This window comes from Phyllostomus discolor, chromosome 3, assembly GCF_004126475.2.
Source record: "Phyllostomus discolor isolate MPI-MPIP mPhyDis1 chromosome 3, mPhyDis1.pri.v3, whole genome shotgun sequence".
Classification (NCBI taxonomy): Eukaryota; Metazoa; Chordata; class Mammalia; order Chiroptera; family Phyllostomidae; genus Phyllostomus; species Phyllostomus discolor.
Window position 1 is genome coordinate 197,017,896 of NC_040905.2, and position 24,046 is coordinate 197,041,941.

General features: G+C 52.3%; 1 protein-coding gene across 1 annotated transcript in view; it reads left to right on the top strand.

Moving 5' to 3' along the window:
• Positions 1-24,046, top strand: part of SNX30 (sorting nexin family member 30) — an 86,863-nt gene that overhangs the window by 57,620 nt on the left and 5,197 nt on the right. Inside the window, exons 4-7 of the mRNA XM_028515500.2 lie at positions 2,387-2,545; positions 5,921-6,116; positions 7,910-8,109; positions 16,085-16,171. Coding sequence (XP_028371301.1) covers positions 2,387-2,545; positions 5,921-6,116; positions 7,910-8,109; positions 16,085-16,171 — 642 coding nt within the window. The remainder of the gene's footprint in view (positions 1-2,386; positions 2,546-5,920; positions 6,117-7,909; positions 8,110-16,084; positions 16,172-24,046) is intronic.

Consider the following 24,046-nt stretch of genomic DNA (forward strand, 5'->3'; position numbering starts at 1 on the left):
TCTCACATCTCTCGCTTCCTCTGTCTTGAAAAGCAATTAAAAAAATGTCCTCGGGTGAGGGTTAAAAAAAAGGAGAATTAGCTATATTTTTGTAGACTCAGGGAGCAAAACCGGATGAGGCAGCAATGGTGAAGATGCTGAGGAGAAGGTATAATTAATTGACGATGACAACCACATCCCAGCGAACTAATGGGTCTAGGACACAGATGGCGTAGTTAGCTCTGGGGCGGATGGAGTATGTGTTCCAAAGGGACCTGAGGAATGGAGGCGAAGGTGGCGCCCAGTAGATGGGTTTCTGTGGAGGAAGCAAAGCGGTTAGGTAATTTCCATGTGATGCCCTTGTACCTGGTTCCTCCTTTGGAGAGATGGTAATCTGCTCAGCATGAAAGGTTCAGGGTAGGGTTTCGGGAGAGTGGCTGTCTAAGGGAATGAAAGAATAGGTCGGAATAAAGGAATTATCCTAAAGGATGACCCTTTCCTATGAAGGCAGCTTCCCTGCCGCTGGAACCCTGGGCTGGGGGGCCCTCTGTGTCTGACCGAGTCATGCGTTTCTAACGTCCTACGCAAGTGTGGGCTCTACCGGGCATGTGACTTGGACGTGTCATCCCCGTGTGGCTCTGCCACTGTATTCCTGACTCTGCTCCCCTCCCTCCCTTTATTACCAAACCTTCCCACTGTGCACTCCAGAACTCCATCTCTGTGAAAAAGAAGTCTCTTAATTCTTAGCCTGTTCTCCAAACACTCCCACCATCTCAAGTTTTAACTGAACCCTGGCTGTCCCTGAAGATTAGTGGCCCCCTGACATTGCTGCCACTCCTACAACCAAAAAGACGCCAACTTCTGCCAAGTGACCGCTCAGTGGCAGGAACTGTTGGAAGCACAGCCACCCTCATAGCTCCCTGAATCCTCCCAAAGTTCGTGCTGTTACCCATTTTTAACAGATGAAAAAACGGAGGTAGCAAGAGAGTATAGAACTTGACCAAAGTCAAACCATTTGGCAGAGGGCAGAGACGGTCCCAGGAGGCACGGCACCAGAGTCTTGACTCTCGAGAACTAGAACACACTGACTTTGCAAAAAGCTCTTTCAGGCTGAGGCATTCGAATTCCCACACAGCCCAAGGACTTCATTTCCGGGGGGGCTGGCGCTGCCCGTTCCTGAGTCTTTCAAAGGTTTCGTGTTATCAATCTGGGCTGCTTCTCGACTTTCCCACTCTAAGTGCCTTAGTATTCCACTTTTTTGGCTTAGGTAAGTCCTTGTTGCTGTATCTGATTTCTGTTGGCATTGTTTTCTGTGGGGGGTGTGTGTGTGTGTGTGTGTGTGGTTGTTGTTCTTGTAGCTTAAAAGAAAAATATCTGTATATTATGGAGTTTGAAGAGGTTGTGAACTTAAATGCTGATTCCAGTTTTTTCACATCTTCACAAACACTTGGTTTTTCTTTCCTTCTTTCTTTTTTAAGTCATGGCCATCCTAGTGGTGTGAAGGAGCATCTTACTGTGGTTTTGATTTGTATTTCCCCAGTGCTAATGATGTCGATCATCTTCTCATGTGCTTATTAGGCCATTTGTTTATCTTGTTTGAAGAAATACTGAAAAGAGTAAATGCTCTTTTAATGTTTCATAACTTGCACGTTTCAGATTATACATTAGCAAATGCTCTGTTTCCCTGTGGTGGCAGTGATGAGGAAGGCCTTTAACCCAGCATTCGATCAGGTTACTACAGAAATGGTGAAGCTCAGAGATCCTGTAGTAGCCCGGTAGTTTGAAATTGCCCAGGATACTGGCTCAAAGAAAATATGAGAGAAATTTGTTTGTGTAAGAGAAGTAACAAAAGTTACATTCTTAAGAACTCATGAGTATAAACCTAAGCAAACAAGAAAAGCAGAGGAAAGGTATTTGTTAGATAACATGGGTTTGCCTCATATACTTATTCCTCCATCCACCAAGTTTTTTTACCCCTTGGGCTGGGAGCAGCATCTTACTCTACTTAAACACATCTTTGTGTGGTCGATGTCGTCTGCCTTCTTCCCGTAGACTGTTTTCTCTGGTCCTGACTTTTTCATCATGTCTTCTGCGCACCGAGCAATGACGTACAGGTAACTAACTGTTGGGTTCGCTGGGGAACCGCTGACTGGCTGCTTCCTGTATTCCAGGAACTACGCTCTAGTATTTTATTCCTTGCATGAGAACATTGACAGCGTCATCTTGATTTATTCCATCCATTCATTTTTCAAAAGGGTTTCCACGGATGACTAGCAACATAAAGATCGGCCTGGATGAGAAATACCGATCTGGGCACGTGGGTCAGAGGAATGATTTGCAAGCCTGCTAGTTCGTCTTTGCACCATTCTGTCAACTGCTCTGATATTTTCCTTTCCTGTCTTCACAGCCATTGCCAGAGAAGTTTGTGGTGAAAGGTGTTGTGGACCGTTTTTCAGAAGAGTTCGTGGAGACCAGGAGAAAAGCTTTGGATAAATTCCTGAAAAGGATTACGGATCATCCTGTGCTTTCTTTCAATGAACACTTCAATGTTTTCCTTACTGCTAAGGTGAGGGCAGGTGTTTCCTGTTCCTTCCCCCAGACAGGCATTCTCCGGGCTCTCCGTTCAGGGCCTGCTCCGTCTCGCACAAGCCACTGTCAGGTGTGGCCGCTGTAGTGGCTGTCATGCCGTGGCTGCTGAGTTTTCGGCACCCTTTTGCATAGCATGGTTACCGTGTGCGAATTCAGGAGCGAACACAGCCTTGCAGCAGCAGAGGAAGCTCGGATGTTTTCACTTTGCAGGAGCAGGGATAAGGGTTTCTTTAAACACTTGTTGGCGAACCACCAAGTGAGGCCATTCTGACCCACGGTGGGCAGGCAAGGGTAAGAACAGCTGTTTGGTGAGGACGTTCGTCATGAGAGCCCCGTGCAGAGGACGAAACTGGCATTCAGGGAGTTTGCACCTGTTCAGGTGGCATCACTGGGATTTGAAGTTGGGTCTTTGTGGCCCCCGAGGCCACGCCTGGTCTCTGGAACAGACTGCCTGACCACGAGTAGTTCGGTATCACTTGGCCGCGGCCAAGTTTTTGATCAGGTGGGCCTTTTCCAAGCCTCTGCCCGAGAAGTAGTTGGGTTCTATGCGGTCGCCAGGTTCTGTTTATTCAAACTCCACTCGGCAACTCGCCAGCTTCCCCGTTGGCAGACCTGGCCGGGGAAACCCGCGAAACTCTCCTCCGAGCGTCTGCAGGAGCGGGACCCCATGCCGGCTTCTGTCCAGCTTCTCCTGTGTAGTTTCACTATCAGGTTCCACCTTCAGGATGTAGGTAGTTTTTCCCATGTTGGCAAGGCTACTGAGGCCCAGGGGCTTTCCAGTCTTCCTTTCTGAAAAGGCAGAAGCTGAGAGACAGTTACAGATGGCCCCAGTGACACTGAAGCCTTCCGAGAGGGTGCCAGTCCCCGGGCACTGGAAACCACACGGCAAAGTCCTTCAGTGTCCGGGGGATTTTTCTTTAAAACCTCCGTTGGCATTTAGCTTCATCGATGACATTCCTGTCCACCTTCCCTTTTCCCAGGAGGCCTTGCCCCCACAGGTCAAACGTGTGTTAGCTTTTAAATAAGTATTTCCTGGTGAGCTGATCCTTGATATAGTTCTCTCAGCTTATACACAAAGTAAACTCCATTTCTGCGGTCCCCAAAAGAGCAACTCACCAATTCTCCCAAGTTGTAGGTCCCCTGGCCAGGTAGGCCCTCCAGCTTAGTCATTTTAATTACACAGAGACAAAAGTGGGAGGGAGGGCGGAGTCAGAGCCCTGGTGACTGGGACACTGTGTGAAGAATAAGTAGGAAGATTTTGTGTGTGTGTGTGTGTGTGTGTGTGTGTGTCTACGGAGTTTACCTGTGGGCCAAGCAGTGTGGATGGCTAAAAATAGTCCTTCGGTGTCTTAATTAAAATCCAAGTTCATGTGAGTGAGTGAAGGGGGTTGGCTTGTTTAAACAGAACAAAGTCTAGCCCCAATTCAGTGTTACTTGCTGAACTAAATGAACTGAATAACCTCATCTTCTCCCTCTTTTTTAAAAATTGTGGTAAAATACGCATAACATAGAATTTACTGTCTTGACTTTCTCAGAACGTAGCTCATCGGTGTGAGGTACATTCGCACTGCTGCACACCGACCTCCAGAACCTCTGCATCTTGCCACACTGAGCTGAAGTGTGGACTCCTCCATCTCCCATCTCTTTCTTCCCCCAGACTCCGCCCCCCCCCCAATCCTTTCCTTCAACGCTGCCGACAACTTGATCTTGTTCTCGAATTACCCACTTACACGCCTCCTGCCACAGCCAGTGCAGAAGCATTTCTTCTCCCTGTGCCGACAGGCTCTTATCACAAACCAGGAGTGCCTTGAAGCAGCAGCCAGGAATGCTGGGAGAGGTGGGGGACACTCGGCACCCATTGTGTTCGAATCAGCGTTTTCATCTGTGGCAGAAAGGGCGCAGCAATCAGATAGGCGCTGCAGCCAGCGTGTTAATTAACTTGGATGACTGGGGCTACCCTTTCACAGGTCTACTCTAAACAGAGCTTATGCAGTCCAACGAGCCCTTCTGGATCCAGCCCCACTCCGCAAAATACTATCTGTGGAATCAGTTGTGAGAATGACAAAGCTTTATTATGGTCTCGTGCAAGCCTGGAGCCTGTGAAGATATTTTATGTCTAGAATGTATGTGGCTAGAAGGAGAAATGGAATCTTTAGAACCTTCTCTCCGACATCCTGACTTTGCAAAGAAGGAGAGAGGCGGAGGAGGGGGCTGGAGGTGACTTCTGCTGTCGTTAAGAGGGGCGAGCCTTGGCTGGAGTTTATATGCTGAAGGATTCGAAGTTGAAGATACAGACAGGAGAGGGGAGGGTTGTTGCTAGGGCAAGGGCCTGGGTTGTGGCGGGGTGGATGGGAAAGGGTGCAGTCAGGAGCAAAGGTGAAGGCCCTGCCTGCATGGGGAAGGAAGGAAGTGAAATCGGGAGGAGCCTACACTTCAGACACCGTGGAGATCTGAGCCTACCATTGTGTGTCAGAGGCAGGGAGGCTGCTGGACAGCTGCGGTAACTGTGATGCCCTGCCCGTTCCGACATCGGGCTGGGTCCGCAGAAAGCCATGCCCTGGTGTCACATCGCCTCATCTCCCCGTGGACGTGCCCTTCTGTTTGTGTGGCGGGTGACTATGAGGAACAGGCCCCTGCATCTTCCGTAAAACCGTTTGTGGAGGCTCCGTTCAAGTTAGGGACGTAGGACAACCTGAAGATACTGTCACTTCCTCTTCGACTTTACTGATAGTCTGCAGCTCCCTTCAGCCGACAGACTGATGTGCTTTTTAAACTTATACCCAGTACGTTACGTGGCTCAACCTATTTCCCCGTCTGGGCCTTGACCGACAAGCCTGGGAGGCAACGTTTGGTTGCTTATAGCCCCTGCCTGCCCCTGCCCACCCCTGCACTGAGTTTCCAGCGCTGGCTTCTCTGACCCGTCTTCTGGCTTCCCCCCCTTTACTCTCTCCTCCTCTTACTTGGTTTTGGTTGAGATATGAAAAGGTGAATGCAGTGAATTTCAGCTCCCGAATTCTGGTTCTAAAGACAACTCAGGATATTTTGCGAAGGAGAAAGGGACTTTTGGGTTTTGGGCGACCGTGTTGAAAAGTGATGTTGGAGACACAGTGTTGTTTAAAGGAGAGAGCACGCTCAGGCAAGTGAACCTCGTTGGAAAGGGGGCCGTGAGCCTGCGGGTTGTGATGGCAAAGAGAGGGCCCTTGGGTGCCTGTGGCCGGGCCCTCCTGCTCGGCTCCTTGTGTTCTGAGACCTCTGTTGCCAAACGGCAGTTGCCTGAGGGAGCTGGTTACTGAGTTCTGTCTGTGTGAGTGACTGAGCCCTCTGGGGTTGGTTGTTCCTGTGTCGCCCTTAGGACCTGAACGCCCACAAGAAGCAAGGGATGGCGCTGCTGACCCGCATGGGCGAGTCAGTCAAGCACGTCACCGGCGGCTACAAGCTGAGGAGTCGGCCTCTGGAGTTTGCAGCCATAGGCGAATACCTAGACACATTTGCGCTCAAACTGGGAACCATAGATCGGATAGCCCAGCGGATCATCAAAGAGGAAATAGGTGAGCTCTCTGTTGAGGTTCTGGGCATGCGCAGGGACCACACCTGCAGAAACGGCATTCGTGTGCGCTGAGGGAGATCAGACTGCAGAAGTGGGGGAGGGGCAGGACGAGGCCGCGTTTGTGTATGAAACTTACACACACACGCCAGGAGGCGGGGAGGCAGCTGTGACCGGAGGAGAATCCCGTGCCCCGCACGCTCTGCCCTGCATCGCAGCCCTGCGGTTGCTCTCCCCAGCACGAACAGCCGTGCTTCCGCACGCAGGCTCTCCCGTTTTTCTCTTAGCTTTAGCTTCAAAAGTGGAGACACTGACTCAACTTCCCTTCATTCATAGGAATGATAGTTCGAAAAAAGTAAACTCGGCTGTCTTTTCTGGCAGAAAGATGATTCAAAGGGGCAGCATGGTGACCTGTGTTTGCCCAAGTTGTGATCCTAATGAGCCTTCCGACTGGAAATGGACTTGCCTGCCCCACCCGGGTGCCTTTCACACCCCCTCTTCCCGACCTGGGGAGTTACAAGGCCTGTCTGTCTGCGTTCTTCCTCATTGTTGCCACCGCTTCCTCCTCACCCGTCTCGTGGCCACTTGCTTTTCTGTATCCCAGACTGTCAGGGCCTTTTGTGCGATAGATCCGAAGGGCAATAGTGATCGTGCCAGGCACGTGATGTGAAACACATCGAAAGGGACTCTCCAGTAGTTGCCACCCATTGGCTGCTGAAAAAGTGGCCACAGCAGTTTAGTGTCACGCCCAGGGTCCTGGTGAAATATGGTGGCCCAGAGTTTGTGAGGGGAAATGACATTTTTTCTTGTTTCCTGGGCTTTAATTCTCCTTTTCCCACTGATGGTATCATGTGGGGGCCACAGGTTTTGGAGGGAGCTTCAGGTACCATCTGCACCTAAGGACCCGGTGTTTGGGTGACCCCTGCGTGAGGGAGTGATTCTGCCTCGGGGAGACCACATATCCTGTAGCAGATGTTTCTTAAGATTCCATTGTTTTTCCATCATGACTGATTTTTTTGGCTAGAGCATCATCCCAATAATACCAAGATTGCGAGTCCGATTTCCAGTCAGGGCACATACAAGAATGAACCAATGATGACATAAAGTGGAACAACAGACTGATGTTTCTCTCTGCCTCTCTCTCTCTAAAATCAATACATTTTTTATAAAAACATTCCCCTAAACCTATAGAAACTCTGCCACCGTTGTTAAAGTACTGCTTCACTGTGTGGGTAGGAGAGTGTTTGTTTCTGAAGGCACTTGGTGGGTACAGCTCTGGCCACTTTCCCTCAGAAGGTGTCGTGGTCCCCATTATCCAGAGGCATGGCGTTCTCATTATGGGGTGGGGTTGACTCACATTTTGATCTTAACTGTAACGTCAGCTTTTAGAGATTTTTAAAAGTTGTCGTGCCCGGGCTGGTGGCTCAGTTGGTTGGAGCATTGTTCTGTACCCCCGAAAAGGTTGCAGGTTCCATCCCCAGTCAGGGCACACACCTAGGCTGCAGGTTCAATCCCCAGATCAGGGAGTGTATAGGAAGCAACTGATGGATGTTTCTCCTTCACATCAATGTTTCTTTCTTTCTCTCTCCCTTTCTCTCTCTCTAAAAAATAAATTTAAAGAATTGTTACAAGCGGTGCTGTGTTTAAAGGAGAGCGTGCTCAGGGGAGGGAATGGCCGAGGAGACACATCTTACTGTTGAGAGCTCCTGGCTGCAGGGGTTGCCGAGTCAGTAATACCAGTGATTGCCGCCCAGCCAACGCTTACTGGTGTCTCTCCCCCACCGCCCCTGCCCTTAGAGTACCTCGTGGAGCTGAGAGAATACGGGCCTGTGTACTCCACATGGAGCGCCCTGGAGGGGGAGCTGGCCGAGCCGCTGGAGGGGGTGTCAGCTTGCATCGGCAACTGCTCCACGGCCTTGGAAGAGCTGACGGACGACATGACCGAAGACTTCCTGCCTGTGCTCCGGGAATACGTCTTGTACTCCGACTCCATGAAGGTGAGCCGGCTCGCTGCCTGGGGACCTGGGGACTTTCCTTGTGGTGGCTGTCACCCCAAAAGTAACCGACTATTGCCCATTTGCATGTGGTACAAGTTTCCTTTGTCCTGGGTGGGCAGGATCAGACATGTGAACTGACATCGTGGGCATATAAATAGAACCCATGGTGAACAAAGTGTGTGAATTAAGTGAAAAAAAAAATAGTTTGGAAGGAATTCTTACTCGTGTTCACTGAGAATTCAAGGGGGTGTAAAGGGTACTAAACCAGCACAGGATGCTGTGGGAAAAAAGAAATTGGGTAATTACAGCTCTTGGAAGTTAACACGACTGCCGAAATAAAATTGAACAGTCAAGTCGGAAGATGAGGATGAAGAAATCTCGGAAAGTAAAATGCACAAAAACAGTTGTTGGAAAGTAGAGCAAAAAACACAAAAACACTGAAAAGGTGGAAGAAGGGAAGAGACACGGAGGACTGGTCCCAGAGCCTCAACACATCCGACCGATGAGTTTCTGGTTGCGAGAACAGCGAGAACTGAGGGAAGGAAATTGTGAAAGAAATAATAGAAGGAGTTCTCCCCAGGCCCAAGGGCACGAGCCTTCAGATTGAAAGGACACTTTAATTGCCCAGCGAGAGGAATGAACAGAGAACCAACCCGAAGCCTATGCCCGGAATAGTTTAGAACGAAGGTGATTAGGATCAAACGCCTCTAACGCCCACACTAGAAACTGCCCCAGCCTGTACAAAGACGGGTTGGAGAGCGCAGCTGCGGCGGGGCCGCACCATCAGAGGGAAGGGTCGGTCCCCCTGACCAGCAGAGGGGGGTGGGTGGCTCAGGGCTAAACATCCTGTCTTCAGGTAGCCCCCTTTCTGCTTTCCAGAGGAGACCCCTGTGGGTTGGGGTTGACAAATCTCTAGATAGAAGCCTGTCAGTCAACTTGGGTTCTGTGAAAGGGTAAAAAAAAAAAAAAAAAATCAACTGGTGATAAAAACTTTCTTATGGAAAATTGCAAGCGTATGCAGAAGCAGCAAACAGTAGTATGGTGAGCTCTCATATCCCCCTCACCCTTGCTCCATCAGAGAAGTTCCTTAAAACTACCCAGTTTTAAAGCTCTCGATGCGTGGTGAGGTGTGAGCGATGGCAAGTGGAGCCTGTTGCTGGTGGGGTGAACCACTGTCTCACGTGCACTCTGTAGAGCTGCTTATAAAACACCTTCAAGGACAGGATCAGGTTGGATCTCACAATGATTGGGGGAAATGGCATAAATCTCCCTGCCTGTGCCGTGGACATACTGGTCGTGGTGATAATGAGGATGAAACTCACACACGAGATCATTACCCTGAGGCAGCTCTGCTGGGGATTATTGGAACTGAGGCCGAAAACCAAGGCATCTGACTCAAGGTTTGTGCCCCAGTCTCCTCTATTACATCGCGTTTTCTTCATTGAGATCTACACACTGCGTGTTCAGTTCTGTGGCTGAAACAAGTACAGGAAGGCATTCTGCGGGAGGGTGTGAGCAGATGGGCGGTGGGGGTCTAAAGGCACAGACTGATGTACAGCACGGTGGCTGCAGTTCTGACTGTGCTGTGTGCTTGAAAGCTGCTAAGAGTGGGTCTTAAAAGCTGTGATCACAAGAAAACAATCTAACTATTGCATGTGTGCCGGTGGATGTTAACTACTCTCATTTCACAATGTACACACATCGTCAAACCATCATACATACCTGAAACTAAAGTGATGTTTTATGTGATTTGTATATCAATAAAAAGGCCTCCTGACTTGTTTAAACTGAACCAGAATATTTTGCTGTACTTATAAAGTTAATAGGTTAATAGTATCTGTTTTGTAAACAGACATAAATTTTTACAATCCCAGGGGTGTCCTTAAACTTGTCTCTTATATAGAGACACCCCTCATAAAAATTGCTCCCTAGAAAATAAAGAAAAAATGCTCCCTTCCCGTTGCCAGACTGAGTATCCGATGCATCCATGGTCCTGGGACATTACAGTACATAGTATTGGGTTGGCCAAAGAGTGTGTTTGGTTTTTTCCATAAGATGGCCTCAGTAGCACTCAGTTGTCTTTCACTTCATTTGAAACAATTTTGTTAGAGTGTATTGTGACAGCTGTCATGTCAGTGTGCATTTAAAAACATCAAAATTGATTAATTTTTGTGTAGCCATTTTAATATTGAAGATGAAAGAATATGCAACATTTTCGGCATATAATGCTTTATTGTTTCAAGAAAGGTAAAAATGCAACTGAAATGCAAAAAAAAAGATTTGTGCATATATGGAGAAGGTGCTGTGAACTGATCGAATGTGCCAAAGTGGTTTTCGAAGTTTCGTGCTGGAGGTTTCTTGCTGGAGGTTTCTTGCTGGACGGTGCTCCAAGGTTGGGTAGACCAGCTGAAGTTGATAGAGATCAAATTGAGATATTAACTGAGAACAATCAGCATTATACCATGCAGGAGATAGCCGATAGCCAGCATACTGCAGATATCCCAATCAATAAAGTGATTGGTGAACATGGAAAGTGTATATTTTATCTTAAAAGCTAAATGGATTTTTTGGCCAACCCGATATATAGACACGTCAAAGAGCACAGCTGTCTCAGAGGTGTTGGTGAATGACCAGGGCAAGAGGAGAGGAGAGTGGCTGGTAGAGGAGGGCCGGGTAGAGGAAATGGCTTCAGGAGCCACACATAGGAGCGAGCATTTCTGGTGGAAGGAGTGGTGGTTCTAAAGCAGAGACGAACGTGGTGTCTGCACAGGTCAGGAAGTCCAGTGTGAGTGGGGCCCGGTGAGCAAGGGAGGAAGTGGGAGGAGGCGAGGCCCAAGAGGCAGATGGGGCCAGGACATACGGTGGTGTTTTGAAGGTCGTGGTTGCGGAGAGTCTGGATTTTATTCTCAGGAGTAAAAGGGAAGCGCTGTGGTTCATGCAGGGGGGTGACAGGAGGCACTTCTTACTGAAGACCACAACTGCTGCTGCAGCGCGGAGAGCGGGCTGTAGACAGTGCGAGTGGAGGCAGCGAGGCCAGGTGCGGAGGCTGCCGCAGGTGCCCCAGTGGCGGATGCCCAAGGTGCTGCAGCACGTGCTGCAGGGGTGCTGTTTATCTCGGCAGGGAAGTCTGAGAGGAGGAGTTTGGGCAGGTGGGAATTGAGTTGTTTTGGCCATGTTGAGTCCAACAAATGCCAGTCTGTCATTCAAGTAGCGATGTCATGGCTGCTACTGCTGAGTTTGGTTCAGGGTGGGAACAGAAGCTTGGGGGCTGTTTGTATATAGGTGGCATTTAAGTCTGTGACAGCTGGGGAGATCATCCAGTGGGGAGGCTGAGGCTAGCAGTCTAGGCCTGCGCCCTGAGGCATGGCAATATTTCGTGGGCGAGCACCTGAGGAGGAGGAGCAAGTAGAAAAGGAGCCTGAGAAGGAATGGTCAGTGTAGTAGGAGGGGGAAAAAAGATGATCTCAGTGAAGCCCAAAGAAATGTTCTTAGAAGAAGGAACGTGATAAACCATTGGATTTAATAGTATGGAAGCCATTGGTAATTGTGATTAGAGGTCTCATATGTGGATGCATAAGTTTGCGTTTAAAGACAGAATTGGTCTTTGCATTACAGATACTCAAATGCCATATAGTTAATTGTGATACAGTTTCTTCAGCCTGCCTGCCTTTTCCCTCAGAGGCCACAAGGTGGAGCTAACGAGTCAAGTAACTAGTTTATGCTTTAGGTCAGAGATTTTCAACCAGTGTGCTACAAGAATTTTTAAAACATGCAATAATACCTGGCTGTTTAGTCAGGGGCACTGACCTCCTTTTCCCTTAGATTGTCAAATAAAACCATTACAGCCAAAGCAACACTAGCCATCTGGTGTGAGTGAATCAAATTGTATCTATTTTTTTTATCAGATTACAGAATTATAGTAGTTTGTATGTACCATGAAATGAAAAAGGTTGAAAATTGCTGCTTTAGGTTGACTAGTTCTGGCGCCTTTCAAAAATTAAAAAGAGGGCCCTGGCTGGTGTGGCTCAGTGGACTGAGTGCCAATCTGCAAACCAAAGGATCTCTGGTTCAATTCCCAGTCAGGGTACATGCCTAGGTTGCGGACCAAGTCCCCAGTAGGGGGCGCATGAGAAGCAACCACACATTGATGTTTCTCTCCCTCTTTTTCTCCCTCCTTTCCCCGCTGTCTAAAATTAAATAAATAAAAAATTTTTAAAACCCTACAAATGGGATCTCCTAGAAGATTGAGTTAGGGAAGAAAAACCCTCCTTTCTAAACAAAAGCAATCATAGATGGAGGCCCCAATTTCTTGAAAACATGAAGAAGTGGGATGTAGACATGTACATGACCTCAGATGCTTTTTAAAAACCAGGAAGTGTAATAATCAGGACGTGGGCACCTCTGAGATGCCCAGTGCTGGCAGACTGAATCCATTTTTTAACTTCCAGTTCTTCACAAAATTGCACCAAAATGACCCCAGAACAATTTTTTAAAAAGACATAACCGTGCAGGAACAAAGAGCAGTAGAAGGGGAAACAGGAGCAGTACGATGGGGGACTAGAAAGCAAGTTTAGTGGTGACAGGGGACTCGGTGACCCCAGGAGCTGCCACAGGAGCTCACAGCAGGGCCACACCGAGGAGCCACCTGCTTACTTCTCAGAACGGGGAGCACAGGTACCTCTGGGACTCGGGGAGAGAGCAGGAGCTGAGGAGAAAAACTAGTTAGGAGCCCAGGAAGCAGTTAGAGCTTCTGGTTCTCCCCCTGCCCCATAGAAGCCACCATCCCTTCCCCACACCAGCAGGCCTGCAGGCACATCCTCCCCAGGGTAGAATAGAGGGTCCTGGACCCCAGGCACCGCTGAGGGTGGGGGCAAAAATCCTTAGGATGTGAGGTGAGAGGTTCTGCGTGTTGAGACTCTCAGCCATCTCTCTCCCTTTGGCTCTCGGCCTTCTGTCTTCCCTGCAAGACCAGAGGAGCCTTTTCTAGAAAAATCTGAAGAGACCTGGAGAAGAGACAGGGAGATACTGATCCTGAGGGGAGGGGTAAACCCCCAACCACATGCCCCAGCAGAGCCCCTGGAGAGAGCCGTCAGCAAGCCTTCGACGTGCAGGGAGCTGTCAGTCAGGTTTTTAGGGTCTCCCTCTGGGATTAGTGGACAGACGAGAGGCTCTATGACTATGAAGTAAAAGCAAAGAAGAAAAAGCATATCGACCGAAACATCAATGAGAGAGAAGAAACTTCCCAGGAAAAAAAAATTAGCACTATCTCAAAAAGAAAAGAGGTATCATAGCCATAAAACAAGATTTTAAAAAAAAAATCCAGAGAACAAAGAGCTCATGGAAATTAAGGCCATGATAGAATTTTTCTGAAAAATCTATTGAAGAGTTAGAAGAAAAAAAAAATTAAGGAAATCACATATAAAGTGAAACAGAAGGACAGATGGAGGGTTAGAGGAAAAACACTGAAAATGAGGGGACTGGACCGCAGTGCTGGGCCTCTGAGCGACAAGCACCAGGGAGAGCACTTGGGAATTGGAGAGCACCAGAGAAGCCATTCAGGAGAGGAGACTACAGCCGAAGACGGAGTGTGTTCTTGGTTGTGCCCACACAAGTCACCTGGGTGGCACTAACCGGCGGCCGGGCCTCAGCTGAGTCCCTCCTTCATGTTCTGGTGTCCCCGATGGGGACAGGACGCTTTCTCTCGCACAGGGTGGTGGGCAGTTTTCCTGCTGTGCGGTGATGCGGGGGGTGTCAGCCTGCCCGAGCAGGCAGCGTCCTGGGCACCCCAAAAGAGGCGAGGGCGACAGTGGCCGAGGAGACAGAGGGTGGGGGGGTGCCCAGCTGACTTGGGGAGGAAGTGTGGCTGAACCTTGGGGCCCCTGGCCTGCCGTGGGGGCAGGGACAGGAGACCCACGGGGGTTGCTGCCGCTGTGCGGAGCTGCCGTGCCTCTTGCCATCCCTGCCACACCGACAGGGACGGTGCTACTGGGACAACTCACCCGTGTTCCTGACCCCTGTCTGGATGCCTGTGCTGTTTCCCACAAGACGTGAGGCATCTGTGAAGGCCGCATGTGGCGGTGACAAGCACGCCAGCGGCCCCTCCCTGCTGTCTCACTGCCCCCCAGGAACTCCTACATTTGTGTGCAGCACCGCATGGGTATGTCTCTGGGTTGGAGATTATGGTTTTTGCTCCTGTGGGTCCAGACCAGTAGATTTAGAATATTTTCTGGGCTCTCTGAAGTCCAGAAAGGACCCCTGATCTGTTGGCTGGTTGGTTTTCCTCTCTAGATTCGTGCTGTCCGATATGGCAGCCACAAGCCATAGGTGACTTCAAAAGTTTCAATTCAAATTAGTACAATTAAATAAACATTGAGACCGAGTTCCTCAATCACACGTGTCCTGTGTCAAGAGCTCGGTCAGCCCGTGGGCTGCCGGCTGCTGTGTGAGACGGCAGAACCTTCCACCCACCCCGCAGAGAGGTCCATCCAACTGGAAGCCTCGCTGCTTGGAGGTCGGTGGCAGTGGGGAGAGGGCTTCCCAGCGCGCAGGAGAAAGGTGGGCGACAAACAATGAAAAATAAGCTACTGCTGGTTTTACCTCGTGTTCTTCCCACGGTAAAACACTTCTCGAAGTAAATCCTTACTTCGGGGGAGGACGTCAGGCTCCCTGGGTCGGCACATTCCACCAGAAGGTTGTCCCCAGAGCACTCTCCACGATTCAGTCACTCGTCTCCTTTCAGCACATTGTCAGGACACGAGATGCCCAGCGCTTCGCGGAGAAGTGGCTCCCTCCCACCGACTTCACGCTCTGCTGCAAGGCCCCGATAGGAAAAGTGCGGGATTAGCAACTTCTAGAGCAACGTGTGACTTCTGAGTTCATGGGCAAGAAAATTCTTGCCACTGTTGGTTTGCCGTTGGTCATCCAAGAGAAGAAGAAAAAAGAAACCCTTGGGTGAAGCGGATGCTTTTCTGGAACGTCCGCCGCGTGCTCTTCTGCTCCGCCTGGTGGCTTCTCAGCGCAGAGCCGGGCCTGGGAGACCCAGGGAGGCGCTCTTGCTCCGGTGCGGCGGACCCCATGTTTGCGCAGGCCCCGTGGGTGTCTCCTGAAATGTTGCGTCCTGGGCCCCCGGTTCGTCGCTTTAGCTCCAGGCTGGCTCTCTTTGGGCCCATTTACTGTCACTCTGGCGGGCTCGCCGCGAGGACCTGCATGCAGCACCTGTGGCCTCACACTGTGTCCATCCCTCTCCCCTCGCCAGGCCCCTAGGGCGGGGCTTGCAAACCCAGTGAGAGTGGAGGGCAGATGAGCGGCTCAAGGGTCAGTGAGCGAATCAGTCTGTCTGGGACCAACTTTCTTGGCTTGGAGTCTTAGACGTTTCCACGAACAGTTCAGAGGATTTCCTGCATGGCCACCTGCCCAGCCCCACTGTTCTGCACAGCAAAGTTCGTCTGTGCCCAGAGTCCTCTCATCACCACGGCGACGGGCGGCGTCCTTCCTCCGAATTCAGTCACTCTCGGAGTTCCCACGCTAGGAAGCTCTCTCTGAGTAGGGTTCTCCCTCTCTCCTTAAAGTGGGAAATCAGTTTGAAAATTATGGATAAAGCGGTATTTTGTTCAAACGTGGTAAAAATGCTTCTATATATTGTTCTTGTTTCCTCCTGGAATTGGTTTGGGGGTAAGTCTTAAGTATCTCTCTCTCTCCCGAGCTCATGTCTTAGGAGGCCTTTTGTACTGGCTTTGCCCTCTTTCTTCCCGGGGTGGACAATGTTGGTGTGAATCGCACAACAGCAGCAACATCTCCGCCTCTTCCCAAGTCCCCATCGCAGGTCCCAGGCCCCAGACCGTCCCAGACCGGGAGCACGTGGCGGGGCCTGGGTGCCGTGATGCGGGGGGAGGGGAACGGGGTACAGAAGCAGGTGCCTGGGGCTTGGAGGCACCCGCGTGAACTCTCTTACATGCGTCCCTTCCTGCCCCCACAGAACGTGCTGAAGAAGAGGGACCAAGTGCAAGCGGAGTACGAGGCCAAGCTGGAAGCCGTGGCCCTGAGAAAGGAAGACCGCCCCAAGGTGAGGGAAGGCCCCTGGGGAGGGCGGGCGCTCGGGGCGGCAGTCACCCTGCAGAGCCCCGTGGCTCTTGTCCTGAGACACGTTCGACGGTGTGACCGAGGTGCTCCTCGCCGGCCGGCCGTGCTGACGCCATTCCCCATTTCGTTCCCTTTAAGTCTTATTTCTGGGAGTTCCTGATGTGCCCTGGGAGTGGGTTTTCTGCTGTTTCCTGGGACTGATTCTTTTTTAAGACTCCCAGTTGTTATTCACGGGCAGTTCCTCGGGCAGGTCCTCTCGCCGTGACAGGGGGTTGTGGAGAAAGCGGGAGGACAGTCTAGATGGGGGCTCTGTGACCCACCCGAAGTGGGAGAGGCACAGGAGCTGGGAGGGGGCAGCTCAGCACATGTTCCACTCCCAGGACGAGTGTGTCCCACTATGTGGAGAGTTGCACGTGGAGCTAGCTGTACACCGGTTGTGCACAGTAGGACTGCAGCTGGGTCGGACCGGGGGAAAAGCCAATAAAAGTGGCCCTTCGCCGCCCAGCTGGAGCACTGACCTAGCTCAGGACGCCCTCCCGCTCCAGTGCCCAGGGTCCAGCTGGAGGATCACAGCCATAGAAAGGCATCGGTGGTCTCGGTCCCTCCCAGGTGTTGCCTGCTGCCTCTTCCCCCAGCCAGCCAGGACTGCACCCGGGAGTGACATGTGCTGATGGTGCGCTCCATGCTTTACACTCGTGTCACTCGTTTATTCCGCAGAGCCGCCGTGAGGCGCAGCTGCGGTCTTTATTCCCAGGGGCTGAGGGGCACGCTGTGGCCCGAGGTCACCCGGGGAGCAGGTGCTCGAGCCCAGAGCGCAGGCTGCAGCCTGGCTCCAGGACCTTGCCGCTCTCGGCTCTGGCTCTCGTGCGGTTCCTCTGCTCCCTTTTGTTTGTGATCGGAAGGTGTGTTTGTTCTCTAAAAGGGGGTGAGGTGGCAAGTGTTATTACAAAGATTGGCGCAGGGCCCACACTTGAGGGAAGTAGCTTACATAAGAACTGTTTGACAGTTCTTGCTTCTCACGGCCGCTGCTGAGCTGAGGTACACCTAGAAAGGAACTCGCTTTGGGAATTGAAACCCAAACCTCGGAAACGGCATGCCTGGACTCCGTGTGGGACTTTTATGTACTGATTGCTTCACCCGATCACCGTGGCAGTCACCCGAGGCCCCGCAGGGGGGAAGGCGCTGTGCTTTCCCCACGTCGTGGGTGAGGAGACAGGGCACAAAGCAGCTCATTGATTGCCTGGCTTTGTTGATGCCAGCGGTCCTTCTCCAGTGTGCGTGACCCAGCAGGCACACGATGCACCTGCCGCCTCGTGTTGTGTGATACCGTAGTGTCTACACAGGAGAGTGAAGGCTGCATGCGTCCTACGGAGTCAGATGACAAAGACAGGGGCTCTGGTCACTGGCCCAGGGTTTGCAGCTGGAACTTGGCCAGGGAGCCAGGTCCCTCTTCCATCCTGCGTGTCCCAAGGGGGGAGGTGACAGAAATACAGCTGTGTGCATGGCAGCCGGCCCCTCTCCCCCAGCTGCCTGTCCTGTTGACCAGGCTGGCTGTCCCTGTGGCCGTCTGGAGCATGGGGCGGTCTCTGTGTGCTGAGGCCCTGGTCTCAGTCTCATTTGAATGCATGGCATAGAATACCGTGTGTCTATATTTCATATTGTCATTCTCACAATTTAGCTTCCAGATATAAATACAGCTGTCACTTTTCCTGGCTAGGGAGGGAAGGAGAGATGACTCGTTCTGCCGCTGGCCCAGTTGGGAAGTGGAGGACCCTGTATTTAGAAGATGCCACGTCAGTGGTTCCGTCGGCACTCGTACCTGCTCAGCTCTGAACACCAGCTTTGTCAGCGGCAATGTTGTCATTTAATATATGTTCAGCCCTGTCTGGGACAGTTGGTTTGCAAAGACAGGAGCTGAAGGGTGTGAATAATACGCTGGATTAAATCTTGACTCTGCCCTGGCTGCTGGCTGCTAGCTGCCTGAAGTTCATACCAGTCTGGGGGCAGCCGGAGCAGACGGAGCACCTGTTGCCGGCTCCCTGCTGCAGGGGGCTCCCGCCTCCTGCTCCCCACTCCTCGCTGGCCTGGCTGCCTTCTCTGCTCCTCCCCTGGGCGTTCACACATCCCACTGCTGCTGTCCTCGCCTCCCTGGAGCATCACGCATTCTCCTGGCCACAGGAGTCCTTACAACAAGAAAAGCAGGTTTCTTTCCTGCCCATGAGACGGACCAGTGGGTTCCAGGCACAGCTGCGTTCCCTTAGCATGCCACCGTGGGTGGGCAGTCTGAGCCTCCCCTCATTCCAGTGGGAGGCGGAGCCTTGCCAGAGTTCATTTTGCTACCTACGTGACAATCGTGATATTCAACGACAAAGCAGGAGCTGTCGTGATGGAGGTTGTAACAGCGGGGGCAGCAGAAACTGTACCCCCAGTTTAGGATCTGGGGCGGCAGCTCCTTTGGTGGGCAGAGGAGGGCTCCATCGTCGGGCTGTCCAAGTCCACCCTGGTTTGGGAGAGAGAGCACAGGACTTAGAATCAGACGGCCCAGGCTTCAGATCCCAGCTCTGCCCCCACCCCCAGCCCCACCCCCACCGGCTTGGACTGGCTTGCTGGTTGGCCTTTGTGGGTTCACGCGTGGACTGTCATGAGGACGCAAAGATGGGCATAGTGCCGGATGCAGTCACAGCTGCGCCACCGGTGAGCCTCTGAGTTCCGTGGTCACTAGTAGGAATGCTGAGTGTGTTCTCTGAGTTGGTTGGCCCTTATTATGTACATTTTTTGGTCTGAACATATGATTTTAGACATTATTTCTTTGTGTCCTAAAGCTTCTCCTGCTTCGGCACACCTCCCGACCGACCGCCCCTCCTCCCTGACCCCCGTCCGCAGTAGACAGACACCCAGGAAGCGAACAGCTTGTGCTTTCGCTGTGCTTTCTCTCCTGCGGTGTTGAGCTCCACCTTCCAGAGCCACTGTGGGCGCCGTGAAAGCCCTGGTTGATTTACCCCGAGGACTGGGTGAGCTCTGCTCGTGGTAACTTTTCCTGGGAGCAACACTGGTTCCAGGCGCAGCACCCGGATGAGGGAAGGGAGAGGGAAGGTGGGCAGTTTCCACAGGGACGGTCTGGGTCTGGGCACCTTAACCGAAGATCTGAGAGGGGCTGGGGCCTTCCCTTGTTTTGAGGTGGAATCTGGGAAAGTTGATATCTGTGAAACGACAGAGTAATAGCAAAACCTGACCACTTGTCCGTAACCCAGAAGAAGGAAGCTGGGGGTGAGCAGCCTGGGACTCCAGCCCGGAATGGCAGAGCTGCCACTCACACGGCAGCGGGTGGGGAGCTTGCCCCCCCACCCCGCCGCGGCGTGTGGCCCAGAAACTCCCATCTTGCACTGCTTCTGTCGTTGGTCCTGGCACCTGTCCACTGCAGCCATGAACCCCTCTCCTGCAGGTTTGGGGGTCCCGCCTGCCTTATACAATCTTTGGGGACTTTTAAAACCTGCTGTCAGCATGGGAGCTGATGATGGGGCAGCTCCAGCCTGGTTCCAAGAAGGAAACTCGGCCAGAGGTTTCGTAGGGCCTAGGAATGCCCGGTACGTGGAAAGAGCTAAGTAACGCATTTTTAAATGAATGTCGAGTGAATCTCGTTACCACTCTGCACACACAAAAATGCTTCATCTGACCGCCTAGGGTCCCCCTCCCATCCCTTCCTCAGCCCACGTTCTGCAGAGGACGTTCTCAGGGGAGATAGGGGAGCCGGGGAGAAAACTGCAGGCTTTTGTTCTCTGCCTCGGAGTTGTTCTCTTTTGAGTCCCGGCTGGTGATACATTTTGCTTCTTGGTGGCTGGCGATAAGCAACGCCCAGCCACTGGCATTGGATGTTGCCATCTCAACACCCTTCAGATACAAAATAGCACGACTCTTTTAACAATACCTCAGTCACCAAATTAAAACACGGAGGTCTCCGCTCCAGCTCCGTGAACTGAGCGTCACAGAAACGCCCTCCAGGAAGAAACAAACGCAGAGAGAATGTGATTCTCAGCGTCTGACCCCAGCAGCCCTCCTCCTCACAAAACTGGGCGACTTCAGTAGCTGGTCATTTCGGACAGCTCACCCCAATTCCTCTTATTCTGTCCTTTTCAAACCCTCCCCCCTTTCCTAACCCGCTCCGTCCCCTGTGTCTATGGCTCTGCTGTCTCAGGCGCACTCATTTCCCACTCCTGCTCCCGGGCGCATCTCTCTCAGTGGCCTTCGCTGACTCCTTTATTAACCCTACACGTGTAGGCTTCCCCCTGAGTTCTGCCCATCACCCCACCCTTCCTCGGCCCCCTCTTTCCTTCCCCCGTACATTAAGCAAACTTGAATCGTGGCAGAATACACACACATAAAACTTATCACCTGAACCACTTTCAAGTGTACGTACAGTTCAGTCGTGTTCCGTAAATTCGCAGCGTCGTGCGACCGATCTCTAGAGCCCTTCATCTTGCAGAACTGAAAGTCTGCACCGGTTAAACAGCAGCTCCGCACTGCCCCCTCCCTCTGGCCCCCAGCGGCCACCCTTCTACTTTCTGTTTCTAGGACTTCGACAACTTTAGGTAGGTACCTCGTATCGGTGGAACTCTACCGTCTTTGTCTTTTCGTGGCTGGCTGATTTCACTTAGCACCATGTCCTTGAGGTACATCCATGGTGGGGCAAGTGCCAAAGCTTCCTTCCTTCCTTAAGGCTGAATAACACTCCGCTGTGTGCGAATGCCGCATTTTGCTTATCCATCCCCTCCTCTGTGGACGGACACTTGAGTCGCTGCCGCCTCTGGGCTGCTGTGAATAACGCCGCAGTGAGCACGGTGTGCGGGTACGTCTTCCTGACCCTGCTCTCGGTCCTTTTGGGTCAGAGGAATTGTCGGATCCTATCGTAATTATATATATTTTTTTATTTTTTGAGGAACTATCCTACTGTTTTCTGCAGTGGTTGTACTGTTTTACATTCCCACTAACAGTGCACGAGGGTTTCCTCTTTCTCTACATCTTGGCCAACACTTCTTATTTCCTGTTTTGTGTGTGTGTGTGTGTGTGTGTGTGTGTGTAACAACCATCCCAGCGGGTGTGAGGTGGTTACCTCATTGTGGCTTTGACTTGCATTTCCATAATGATTCCTGGTGTGGGGGCTTCTTTCACGTGCTTGTTAGCCATTTGCACGTCTTCTTGGACCGAATGTTTAGTCGCGTCCTTTGCTCATTCTAAAATTGGGTTGTGTGATGGTCGTCGAGTTGTTTCAGGCCCCTCTTGTGGGGGGAGGGAAGGCCTCCCCCTTTCCCACGGCTGCAGCCACTGCACCTCCTTCTCCTGGTCGGCGGACCTGTCCTCTACCCCGTGGCCGCCCTCGTCGCCCTGACTGGGAACCACACGGGCTGTCCTCTGACTCTCTGGATCTTCTGTCTCCCGGGCAGCTGGGCCCACATCCGTCAGTTCTGTCTGCACCAGGCTGGGCTACTCTCTCCTGTCCCTGCTGGTGTTGCAGCCACCGCCCTTGGCCCCGGGACGTCCAGGGCAACCTCGGGGACAGGAGAGTTTGGTGTCAACTCAGGCACAACGAGGCCCAAAGCCACCCATCCAGCCAGTGGGAGGTGTGGCGTTCAAACTCCGAAACTCTGGCTCCACAATGGTCTGTATCAGTGATCCTCAACCGGTGTGCCGCAAAAGATTTTTACAACATGCGATACCTGACTATTTATTTAGTCAGGGGCACTGACCTCTTTTCCCTTAGATTGTCAAATAAAAAAAAAATGACAACAGCCAATACATCAGTAGCTGTCCAGAGTGAACGAATCAAAATCACATCTATTTTTTTGTTGTCAGATTGGCAAAAAGTACAACAATCTTTGGTGAGCCGCAGAATTTCAGTGATTAGTGTAAGTGAGCCATGAGACAAAAACGGCTGGAAAATCATGGGTCCGTATACTTGGAGGAAGCATGAAGCATTTCTGTTTTCCAGAAAGGGGCGGGAGGTGAGTGGGCCCTGGAAAAGCTGGCCTTCAGGCAGGGTCCCTGGCTCCTCGCCTTCTGCCCACACCCCTCACCCCCGGGTCTCGCCCCTGGAGTGCTCTCTCTGAGCCCTCGTGAGCACTGTGGCCTGCGAGCTGTTCCTGAGGGGGCCCAGGTGCTGTGTCCCTGCTGTCACTTGCGTGTGCCGTCACTCTGGAGTGCCCTCTCCCCCAGCATCACACGTGCCCCTGCTGTCATCTCTGGAGTCGCCTCAGTGGTGTGTCACCCCGGGAAGCCAGGCCCCTTACCCCCGTTGGACTCAGTCCCCAGTTCCGCCACCCAGCGCGCCCAGCTCGGGGCTCAGAGGAGAGCAGGAAGCATCCCGCCCTTGGCTGCCCAGGCAGGTCCATGTTCTTCCCAGCCAGGCCGTCAGCGACTGGAGACACACTTGCCCACAGAGACCTGAGCACGTCCGTGCCCCGGGTGCCAGGTGTGGGGTGTGCTGTGAAGACGATGGGCGGAAGACATTTCCCACAGCCAGGCTCAGGCCGTCATCAGATCCAGAGCTGTAGTTCTGACTCCTGATTGTTGTGGGTCAACGAAAAAGAGCATCCATTCCCTTAAGAAGGCTCCCCCTTCCCACATAAGGACTCCCCTGAATCAGTGCCTTGCCTCCCTCTTCTCCCTGTGCCCCCCACCCCCACCCCCACCAGGTTCTCTTTTCAGAGCCTGGCTCTCCCTCTCTGCGGGAGCAGTGGGTGAAGTGAACAGGAAGTGGCTCCCAGGCGCTCACTCACCACTAAAACTAGTGTTGCCCGAGGAGAGGAGAGGAGTGAGGGAGCTCAGACTTGCCTGCAGGGCGATGAGGCCTGGCCAGAGCCCCTCGCCCACTGTGTGTCCCTTGAGACCCGTCCACTGGATGTTTTCGGAGGGGGGCGGGGGCTGGGGAGCAGCCAAGCCAGGGCACCCTTGTGTTATTTCACTTGCCCCCAAGGTGGCCAGCAGCAGTGGGTGAATTGGCAGGGAGAGGTCAGAGAGGCCTCAGCCATGGCATCCAAAGTAACAGTCAGGTATTTTTTGAAGATTTTACTGATTTGTTACTTGTAGAGAGAGAGGAGGGGAAGGGGAATGAGAGGGAGAGAAACATTGGTTGGTCTCCTCTCATACATCCCCAATGGAAGACTCGGCCTGCAACCCAGGCATGTGCCCTGATTGGGAATCGAACCTGTGACCTTTTGGTTTGCAGGATGATACCCAACCCACTGAGCTATGCCAGTCAGGGCTCAAGTATTTGTGTTTTGTTTCCTTTTAATTCCAGAAGCTTAAGTGCTTTGCAGAAGGCTCCTTTTCTCCCACTTAGAAGAAAAGTTCTTTCCTTTCAGGCTGCCTAGGATGCCTCTCCCTCTCTTTCTCTCCCACTCGTCCCCTCGTCTCACAAAGTCGAGCTCCCACCCAGGCACGTCTGGATCCCCTCCCCTCGGCTGCTTCCTTTTCCTTGCTCCTGTGTGCCGCAGCCACCTCCGAACGGTCTGGGTGGCCGAGCACATGGCCAGTGCCCTCGGCTTCAGAAGCCCCGAAGGCATCCAGCTCCCTCAGGCGTCCAGCTCCCTTGGGCATGACCTCGCCGTTACTGGTGTTCCTGGGTTAGCTCCTTGCCCACCAGGCCTGGGTGTGAAACCCCCCTGGCTGGTAGTGATGGACCCAGAAGGGACCCACGGCTCGGAGACATCAGGGCTCACGGGACCCGGCACACAGAGTGTGTTGTACAAGGCCTGGCTGTTGTCGGGAAGCATCTGGCAGGTGGGCGTTGCCCCAGCTTCGGGCACATTGGCCCCTAGTGACCCTCAGGGCCCGGGTCTGGGGGAGCCCTTCCTTGACTCAGGAG